This window comes from Pantherophis guttatus, chromosome 2 (genome assembly GCF_059756535.1).
Source record: "Pantherophis guttatus breed Tessera chromosome 2, ASM5975653v1, whole genome shotgun sequence".
Classification (NCBI taxonomy): Eukaryota; Metazoa; Chordata; class Lepidosauria; order Squamata; family Colubridae; genus Pantherophis; species Pantherophis guttatus.
In genome coordinates, this window is record NC_142064.1 from 263422362 (window position 1) to 263432751 (window position 10390).

General features: G+C 40.8%; 1 protein-coding gene across 5 annotated transcripts; it reads right to left on the reverse strand.

Moving 5' to 3' along the window:
• Positions 1-722: 722 nt before the first annotated feature.
• On the reverse strand, positions 723-9154 carry LOC132710802 (uncharacterized). 5 transcript variants are annotated; one of them, XR_015731712.1, is made up of 4 exons: positions 8585-9154; positions 5833-6321; positions 3010-3978; positions 723-759 (listed from the first exon to the last, which is right to left on the reverse strand). XR_015731712.1 is itself a non-coding variant. In XM_087884094.1 (4 exons), exons 1-3 carry the CDS (start codon positions 9104-9106, stop codon positions 3892-3894), a joined length of 1098 nt encoding a protein of 365 aa, XP_087740220.1. In that variant the 5' UTR covers positions 9107-9138; the 3' UTR covers positions 824-3424; positions 3853-3891. The 5 variants fall into 5 exon arrangements, 3 of the variants coding, with proteins under 3 accessions (XP_087740220.1, XP_087740221.1, XP_087740219.1); XR_015731713.1 differs by lacking the exon at positions 723-759 and having other exon boundaries at positions 824-3424; positions 3853-3978; positions 5943-6321; positions 8585-9138; XM_087884094.1 differs by lacking the exon at positions 723-759 and having other exon boundaries at positions 824-3424; positions 3853-3978; positions 8585-9138.
• Between the last annotated feature and the right edge of the window lie 1236 nt (positions 9155-10390).

Sequence of the window (10390 nt, forward strand, 5' to 3'; positions counted from 1 at the left end):
TGCGAAAGACACAGGAAGTCAAATGAATCAAATTAAACTGATTTATTGCTAGTGCCTGTGCACAGGAGTATTTTTAACTAATGGTTAGGACACGCTAGGAGTTACATAAGGGTCAACAGAATTCAAGGATGGTTGGACACTTAGTTTGCTTGTGGCTACATAGTGATTCTAAGTTGATTCCCTCTTTTAACTCCGCCCCCAGATTCTGCCACTCTTTCCCCTACATATAGGCCAGCCTACTTATTTATGGATCAACTTTTACAAAAACCCGTCAATTTTTGTTTGTTTACTACAAGATAAGTCTACCTTGCTTCCTTGACAATAGAAAGGAAGGTAAATGGTTACTGGTTTCCCTGGTTTGATTCTTCTAAAGGGTTTCCCAGTGGTCTCTCATCCCAATTCTAAACCAATGGTTAGCTTCTCAATCCAGCCAAAATCCGCCTGAGCTTTCATCTTTTTTTTTTTTTTTAAATTTGATTTATATGCCACCCTTCTCCGGAGACTCAGGACGGCTTACAATGCGCTAAGCAATAGCCTTCATCCTTTTGTATATTTATACAAAGTCAGCTTATTGCCCCCACAATCTGGGTCCTCATTTCACCTACCTTAGAAAGGATGGAAGGCTGAGTCAACCTTGAGCCTGGCGAGATTCAAACCTGCAGTAATTGCAGGCAGCTGGTCTTAATAACAGGGTGCTTTAGACCACTGTACTACCAAGGCATCTGGTGAACATTTGCAGATTGAGGCTTAATAAGGGATCTGGAGGATTGTTTGAGGAAGAAAAAAGAACGGAACTGAGGGGGGAAGAGAATGAGAGTGTGCATTTCTTGAACAGCAGTAACGATAATTTTATTTCTACAATGTACATTCTTTTTCCTATAAACTCAATGCAGCAAAACAGTAAAATATATTTCCAGCACTACATTGTGGTTATAGGTCTGTTTCCAACATTTTTACAAGTTTAACAAGTTTTGCTCTTAGAACAAACCTTAGTTTCATTTTAGAAACTTTTAAGCATATTAGGACTGCTAACTTTTTTCACGGAAAACAGGGTGTAGTCAAAAAAAGTCACAACCATACAATCTCATCTAATCACAGGACGGATAATGTGTAGTAGGAGCAGGCCTCAATAAAATGGTGATGGAGAGGAATGGGTGTGGGCCTATAGCAATAGCAATTAGACTTATATACCGCCCCATGGCACTTTTCAGCACTTTCTGACCGGTTTACAAGGTCAGCATATTTCTCCCAATATGGAGAAACTGGGTCATTTTACCAACCTCAGAAGGATGGAAGGCTGAGTCAACCCTGAGCCTGTCAGGAATGAACTCCAGACTGTGGACAGAGTTAGCCTGCAATACTGCATGCTAACTACTACATCACCAGAGCTCAAATGCCTATGAGGGCACTTTTAGAAAAAAAAAATCGCTTTTTGCCACCCAAAGTTTTCCTACTGAATAAGTTTTGCTGTTAGGCTGCAGTTCCTCTCCCAAATCCTCTACAGAGGACAAATATATTCAGGAATGCACCACAAACGTATTCAGGAAGGTTGTGCCTGATATTACACAGAGTAACATCTCTTATAGATATTGATCCCCTGATCTATTTAGTCGTGTCCGTCTCAACTAGTCCTCGAGTTACAACTGTTCCTTTAGTGACTGTTCAGTTATAATGGCCCTGAAAAAAGTGATTTATGCCCATTTTTCACACTTATGACCGTTGCAGAGTCCCCTTGGTCATATGATTAAAATTCAGATGCTTGGCAACTGGTTCATATTTATGACGGTTGCAGTGTCCCAGGATCAGGTGATCACGCTTTTGTGACCTTCTGAAAAGGTCAATGGGGAAGCCAGATTCACTTAATAACAATGTTACTAACTGAACCACTGTAATGATTCACTTAACAAGAAAGGTCGTAAAATGGGGGAAAACTCACTTAACAAATGTTTCACTTAGCAACATAAATTTTGGGCTCAGTTGTGGTCATAAGTCGAGGCCTACCTCTACCAAAATTTCAGAAAAAGGTCATTTCTAACCTGCCTGCGATCCGAGAGATTGAACAAAGAATTCCAGTGTGAAACAAGTACTTCTTTATAACACTGTAATGTGTCAATATTTTAAAAAGCTACCAGCAAGAGCCTTGATAGTACAGTGGTTTAATGCACCCTGTTATTAACACAGCTGCCTGCAATTTCTGCTGGTTCGAATCTCTCCAAGGCTCAAGGTTGACTCAGCCTTCCATCCTTTCTAAGGTAGGTAAATTGAGGACCCAGTTTGTGGGGGCAATAAGCTGACTTTGTATAAAATATACAAAAGAATGAAGGCTATTGCTTAACGCATTGTAAGTCGCCCTGAGTCTCCGGAGAAGGGCGGCATATAAATCAAATTAAAAAAACAAACAAACATCCTTTGTGCCGCCTGCTGTTTCACTCCAGTGCTAGTATCATCCCTGGATATTTTCCACAATCTCTAAGACTGCGTGTTAGGTCTGAACACCAATCCTGCCCTCTAAAGATGTCCCTCCTGGGTGGATTTTCAGGGGTTTATGAAACATGGAAGAAATACAGAATCTTTTTTATACAAGGAGCAGCCGTGTTGTTTCTCTTTGGTATGAATCCGCTCGTGGACCACCAAGTTGGATTTCTTACTGATGCTTTTCCCACAGCTTGAGCACTTATGGGATTTCTAGCTTGGGTGGTGTATAGTATGCTTCCTAAGATGTGTGCTAGACACAAAGCTTTTCCAACACCTCAGGATATGGAATCTCTCTGGTATGGCCCACATATGGATCATGAGTTTTGACCTCTAACTAAAAGTCTGCCCGCAGTGTAAGCACTGATGCAACTTTTCACCTGTGTGTCCTTTTGTGTGTTTTCAACTAGAAACTGGTTCAAAAGCTTTGCCCACACTTGGAGCACTTGGTAAGATTTTTGCACTCATGTGGATCCTCTCATGTTTCACCAGTAACATTCCCCCACTGAAGCTTTCCAAACACTTGTTGTTTCTCACCTGTGTCTGTCCTTTTAAGAAGTTAAGGGGGCAGCTGATCCAGAAACTTGTCTCAAACTTGAGGATTCATTACAGCTTCTCTCCTGTATGGATCCTGTTGTGTTGGATGAGGGCATCCTGCCCAATAAACATTTTCTGCTGCTGGAACATTTATGTGGCTTTTCTCCCATATGAATCCTCAGGTGTTTGACCAGAACCTCCTTTTCCACAAAAGCTCTTCCACATTCGGTGCATTTTTAGAACTTCTCTCCTGTGCAGGACTTCTTATGTTTAATCAAATTTTGCATTGAAACCTTTGTGGCTTTTATATGACTTCTGTGCTTCTATGGATCTTCTTCATGAGGTTTGTTTTCCAACTGAAACATCCCATGTTCTGAGCAGCTATATATATATATATTCTTGAGGGAATGCTCCCCTGTTGCATAATGGAGGGCTATTAATTTTATAAAAGTGTAAGCATTTGTTCAGCTTATGCTTTAACATCGACATGTAGAGTATTTTGGAACACTGATGGCTGCACACCATCTCCGGCTCCTCTTAATTTTGATCTTTTTCCCCACACTGAAAATTGACTTCATTTTAGTTTTGATCGCATTCTTCAGGCAGGAAAGATTTGTTGGCTTTATTTCCTGAGTACCTGTGTGCTCCTGTTGGATTTATGGCTTTCTTTAAAATCCCAGAAAATAAGAAAAATAATTTATTGACTCTTTTCATTGGAATATTCCAAACATCTGCTTCTTCAGATCTTCCCACAAGATGCTGGCACTTCCCTGGGTTTCAAAAAGAGAGAACTATCTTGGCTCAAACACTCCATGAATGTTTGCAATGATTTTGAATCCTCACCTAGTGAGTCGGCCTCCCCATCATTCTCTTGATTTATCTTCAGGGAAGTTTCACCTTCACAATCTCAAAGGCCTCTTCCTCTAATTTGGGAGATTTTAGCTTCGTATCCTCCAGGGTTTGGGGTGCCTGAAAAAGCAAAAGCAAATTTGATTCAACTCAAAGAAGTCCTGCAGAAAACACCCACCAGGCATGCTTTCTATTCCCTCCAAGATGAATAACGCTGAAACCAATTTGGGCGAGATAGAACCCAAAAAATCTTCCGTGTTTTAAAATGGATAGACAGTCTTAATAGTATGGAACAAAGTAAGTCAGGGTCTGAACCAGGGGTGAAATCCAGCAGGTTCTGACAGGTTCTGGAGAACCGGTAGTGGAAATTTTGAGCAGTTCGGAGAACCAGTAGTGGAAATTTTGAGTAGTTCAGAGAACCGACAAATGCCACCTCTGGCTGGCCCCAGAGTGGGATGGCAATGGAAATTTTACAGTATCCTTCCCCTGCCACGCCCACCAAGCCATGCCCAAAGAACTGGTGGTAAAAAAATTTGGATTTCACCACTGGTCTGAACCACAGTTGTGCACTGGGGATGATTGTGGACTGCTGTGAAAAATATCAGAAGATACTTCTTTATATCATTTTTCTTTCTATTTTTCTTCAAAAATGTTTCATTTATCACATTTTTTCTTTTACTTCTTTTTCCTTTTTATTCCTCACTTTCTATCAGATTTTTTCTTCTAATCTAAAAGTTTTAATAAAAATTCTATTAAAAATACCAAACATTTCCTGGCTCTAATAATCACTAGGAGCAAATCCTGCGCAGCTGCCTCCTACAAGCCTTTTTTGGTCTGCTGATTATAACCAATGTCTATGGAGATTCTCAGTCATCCAGGCCATGGTTATTTATTTATTTATTTATTTATTTATTTATTTATTTATTTATTTATTTATTTATTTATTTATTTAAATTTGTATACCACCCTTCTCCTAGTGGACTCAGGGCGGTGCACAGCCAGGTAAAAAACTTCCAATACAAAATTTAAAAATTTAAAAGAATTATACCCTTTGGCCCAAATGGTTGTCCCAAATGTCCTTTTTCTTCAAGAGGCAACTGGACTTTCTAGTTTTTCTTTGAAGACGTTTTGCTTCTCATCCAAGAAGCTTGGCTGTCTTCAAAGAAAAACCAGAAAGTCCAGCTGCCTCTTGAAAAAGGACCTTTGGGATTATAACCAATCCTCGTTCTATTCAAGGATCATATCATTAAGTGAAATGATTAGTAGATGAATATCATGGTAGTTGACATGACTGCAACTATGCTTGCAACTTTACTTCAGCCTTCCAGACTAAATTTCTATTATCCTCCCTGAAGTAGATATTTTTAACAACATTTTGTACATTCTATTGCAAAGATGTCATTAAGTCTAATGCATTTTTCTGTTAAAAATAAATTTAAATAAATTATTACTTTTTAAATCTTTGGATATCATTTTTAGAATTTGTAACATAGGAATATTTTAAAGCCTTGGTTTAATACCATGTGTGGTTGGGTACAGTATTTGCAAGTAGTGTAAATAGGGGGAAAAAAAGATTGAATAGAAATTCAATGTATGAAAATTTGGTTTACAAGTATTGCTGTCCTCACATTACAGCACTCATTCAGCAATTTTTCAAAGTTACGATGGCACTGAACAAAGGGGACAAAGAGAAATTCCAGTTCCAAACACCTTCCTAACCTGAGAATTTGTTGTTTTATATAAGTACAAAATTAGGCAGAGTAATATTATACTACTACTTGAAATGAAAGAGTATAGATAGACCACAATTGGGGCTGGCAATAAGGTCAGCGAAACAGTGACTGTAGTTTGCATTTAGCAACCATTCGCAGTTACGACAATTATGAAAAAGTATCTTTATAATAATTCCTTACCATCTCTCCCCAACCCCCCACCCACATTTTCCTCCTTTTAAAGCTTTTGGGGGCTGAATACCTCCTCAGCATCCTGAAGGATGAACTGCCTGAGGTGTAGGGCCCCCTGGCTCTCCAGATCAACTTCCTCTTCCACTTTCACCTTCATGCAGAAATCCAGCTTTTCCCTACCCATCCAAGCTTTCCCACTGATGTTCGGGTCTCTTTGGGGTACAGCCTCCCCTCTGGTCTTCCCAGAGCTCTTCTCCTGCAGATCCTCCTTGACTCTCTCCAAGGAGGCCAGGAAATCTTTGTCATCTTCTTCCAAAAGAGATGGTGCTGCGGGAAACCTTGCTGCTCTTTTCAAGAGTTCCTGCCTTTGAGAGTCCCAGCACTGGTGTATTTCATCCTCTGACTCCATCTTAAGGTGCGATGGGCCATCCTCAGTCAAAAAGTCCCTGATGGTCCTGACTTGGACAATGAAAGGACCTCTTCTCCCGTTGTCAGTTCCCTCTTTTTCTTTGCATACCACCACACCCTTCTGTTCCTCCGTAGTTGCGTCTCCCTGCAGCTACAGAAAGGAAAAACAAGTAGTAATAACGATAATGCAACATAAAAGGAATCAAAAGACCTTTTTCTGTATTTATAGCATTCATCTTTAAGATTTGCAAAATATTCTTTTCTTACGATTAAGACAATTTGCTGCTGTTAAGATTCTTAGATGATGCTTTGGTAGCTCCATAATATAACTGGAATAGAATAATAAATTAAGAGTTGAAGCCACAGGTTCTTTGGGCCTCCCAGTCCCTTTCTGGTGTCTCTTGGTTTTTCTGTGTCCTCACAATCCTCAGAGCCACTCTTGTTCAGGGTTTTGGCCTTTACGTACAAGGTCCTCTGAGCCTAGAATGAGCTCCCTTGTCTCTGGGAAATTCTGACCTTTCAAAGGGGTATAAAAAACTCTTTATTTGATTAGTGATTCAGTTTAGGGCAGTGGTGAAATCAAAAATTTTTTACTACCAGTTCTGTGGGCGTGACTTGGTGGGCGTGGCTTGGTGGGCATGGCAGGGGAAGGATACTACAAAATCTCCATTCCCACCCCACTCCAGGGGAAGGATACTGCAAAATCCCCATTCCCTCCCCACTCCTGAGGGAAGGATATTGCAAAATCTCCATTCCCATCCCACTCTGGGGCCAGCCAGAGGTGGTATTTGCCAGTTTTCCAAACTGCTCAAAATTTCTGCTACCGGTTCTCCAGAACCTGTCAGAACCTGCTGGATTTCACCCCTGGTTTAGGGCCTGGTCATTCCGCCCTACTCTTATTTAGATGGCAGTTGCATCTAAATTATTAAATCAAATTATTTTCTGTAGAGATAGATATACAAGTAGTCCTTGCTTAGCAACCACAATTGGGATTGAAAAATGTTGCTAGGCACTAAATGAAAAATCACATGACCATGTTAAGAATTATGTCATTTCCCCTTCAATCATTAACTGAAGTGGCATGGATGCTAAAACAGAATATCACATGCCCACAAGTTACAATTTTACTGCTAGTTTCTCCATTGACTGCATGTCACAAGCTGGTTGGTAAGAGGACAAATGATCATTATGTGAGCGCAGAACGCTGCAACGGTCATAAATGTGAGAATTAAGTCGCAAAGCCAGTTATTTTTCCAGTCATAACTTTTTGTGGTTATCTTCCATTGTCTCCCTTGGCCTTTCGAAGGCCCTGAAGACATGGCTTCCCATCAGGTCTAGATCTGGCAATGGTGTGGAGCTCTTAAAGGGGCTATATTGACCTACTGTAGAGTGAATTATATTTCTGAATGTGATTTTAAAAAAAAATTGATTATAGACAGTTTCCATGTTTTCATACTGCTTTTTAACTTGTTTGTTATTGTTTCTACCTGTACTGAGCTGCCCAGTTTCTTAGATGAGACCTATAAATCAAGTAATCATCATTATCATCAGGGGTGAAATGCTCCTGGTTCGGACCGGATCGCCCGATCTGGTAATGATGGAGGCAGGTGGTTCGGAGAACCCGTAGCAAAAATCCCTGCCACGCCACGCCCCCCCCCCATGTCCAGCTGAGCCACACAATCATCAGAGCCTTTTTTTTTACTTTTAAAAGCATTTTTTCTATAACCTCTTCGGCCGAAAAAATGTTTTTAAAAGTAAAAAAAAAAGCCTCTGATGATTGTGCAACTCAGCTTGGATTGTCAGAGGCATTTAAAAGAAAAAAAACCCTTTTTTTCTTTTAAATGCCTCTGACGATCCCAGCTGAGTTTTTTAAAAAGCCTCTGCCAATCAGGCAACTCAGCTGGGATCGTCAGAGCCTTTTGAAACCATTTTTTTACAACCTCTTTGCTGAAAAGGTTGTAGAAAAAATGGTTTTAAAAGTAAAAAAATAAATAAATTGGCCACGCCCACCCAGTCACAATACCTCCCCCCCAAGCCACACCCACAGAACTGGTAGTAACAAATTTTAGATTTCACCACTGATCATCATCATCGCAATGATGTGACTGAGGGATGGTGGAAAGGCCATAGATGCAAGCTTTGGTCACAAAGTTATGAGTCATTGCATGAGGCAGTTGGTAAGCAAGGTCTACGTGTATATCATCCTCTGATGAAAAATGCTGCCCAGCACTCTCACACACCCAAGGTCAAATATTTTCAGACAAATCTATTAAATTAAACTCCAGCAAACGGATGTATTTGATAGTGACAGAATAAACCAGACAGCCCTGTGACTCATCGTTGGGGCCATCCTTTGAAAGAAAGGTAGTTAGTCAGGCACCACAATGAGGCCAGATTTTGGTCATCGCACCAACCTCGGAAGAAATATTACACCATACGGGTCGTGCGTTTTGCTTTGTTCTTTCTCTGAGGAGGCTTTGTTGTCGAAGGCAGGCGTCCTGTTCTGCAACTCTTGCACTAATTTCTCTTTGCCAAATATTCTCAAGTTGATCTTCCCTTTCCTTCTCTCTCTCTGCTTGCCTCCTCATTCTGTGCCTTTCTCTGTCTTTCTGGAGACGGGCAGCCTTATCCTCCTCTGTTTCTTTGAACCTTCTTCTCTTGGTTCTTTCTCTCTGATCCTGGAGGCGGACATGCCTCTCCTCCTCTGTCTCTTTCTTTCTCCTCCTTCTCTGCCTTTCCTTGTCATTCTGAAGCCGCACATGCCTCTCCTCCTCTGTCTCTTTTTCCCTCTTTTTCTTTGTCCTGAGTCTCTGATCCTGGAGTCGAGCTGCTCTAGCCTCATCCGATTCTTGTTCTCGCCTCCGCCTTGCTGCGTCCTGACGACATTTGTGGTCACCTCTTGACCATGACTTTCGTCTTCTCTTTCCACGTGGCATAATTTGGCTGACAGTATTTTTTTTTATCGCAATGCTGGACGGTGCTGTCATCACCTAAGGAGATTATATATTATAAATAGAAAAATTGTACAGGTAGTCCTCAATTTACGATCCGAACTGAGCCCCAAATTCCTGCTGCTAAGTGAGACAGTTGTTAAGTGAGTTTTGCCCCGTTTTGCAACATTTCTTGCCACAGTTGTTAAGTGAATCTCTGAAGTTGTTAAGATACTAACACAGTTTTAAGTGAATCTGGCTTCCCCATTGACTTTGCTTGTCAAAAGGTCGCAAAAGGGGATCACACTGCAGTCGTCATAAATATGTGTCAGTTGCCAAGCGTCTGAATTTTGATCACATGACCATGGGGATGCTGCAACTATCGTGTGAAAAACAGTCACAAGTCACTTTTTTCAGTGCCATTATAACTTTAAAAAGTCACTAAATGAACTGTTGTAAGTTGAGGACTATCTGTATCAGCAAACAAAATTCAGTAATAAGTCAATATTTACCTACCTAAACAAATAAACCGAATGAGCACAGGCAGGCCAAAAAGCAGAGAGTGACTTCTGACTTCCTGCCAGCTTCCCCACTGACTTTGGTTGTGGGAAACTGGCAGAGAGATTAGAATAGAGCTGGAAGGGACCTTGGAGGTCTTCTAGTCCAGCCCCCTTCTCAAGTAGGAGAACCTATACTATTTCAGGTAAGTGACTGTCCAGTCTCTTCTTAAAAACTTCCAGTGATGGAGCGCCCACAATTTCTGAAGGCAAGCTGTTCCACTGGTTAATTGTCCTCACTGATAGGAAGTTTCTCCTTAATTCCAGGTTGCTTCTCTCTTTGATTAGTTTCCAACCATTGTTACTTGTCCTGCCCACTAGTGCTTTGTAGAATAATTTGACTCCCTCTTCTTTCCATACTGACCCCCTCAAATACTAGAATACTACTATCATGTCGTGTGACTGGGGGAGATACTATTATGGCCATAATTTTGTGAATAAAACTGATCTGAACATCCTGGAAATTTCAATTTCACAGAAATAATTAGTCCTGGATTTTTAATGCATTTTTTAAGTTAGCGGTGCCTTGATTCAAAAATTGTCGTGGCATAATGCACCATTTTGAATGGTTGCTGCCCCAGGCATTATCCCTCCTAAATCTTCAATTGACCTTGTGTTTAGGAAACCCCTGTTTTGCCACCCTGCCAGGTGACTTGTTGGTAGTGGCAGGGTGCTCTTAAAAGAGTTTGTTTTGAGGATTCTGATGCTGATTGTGATGTTTTTAGTTTTTAAA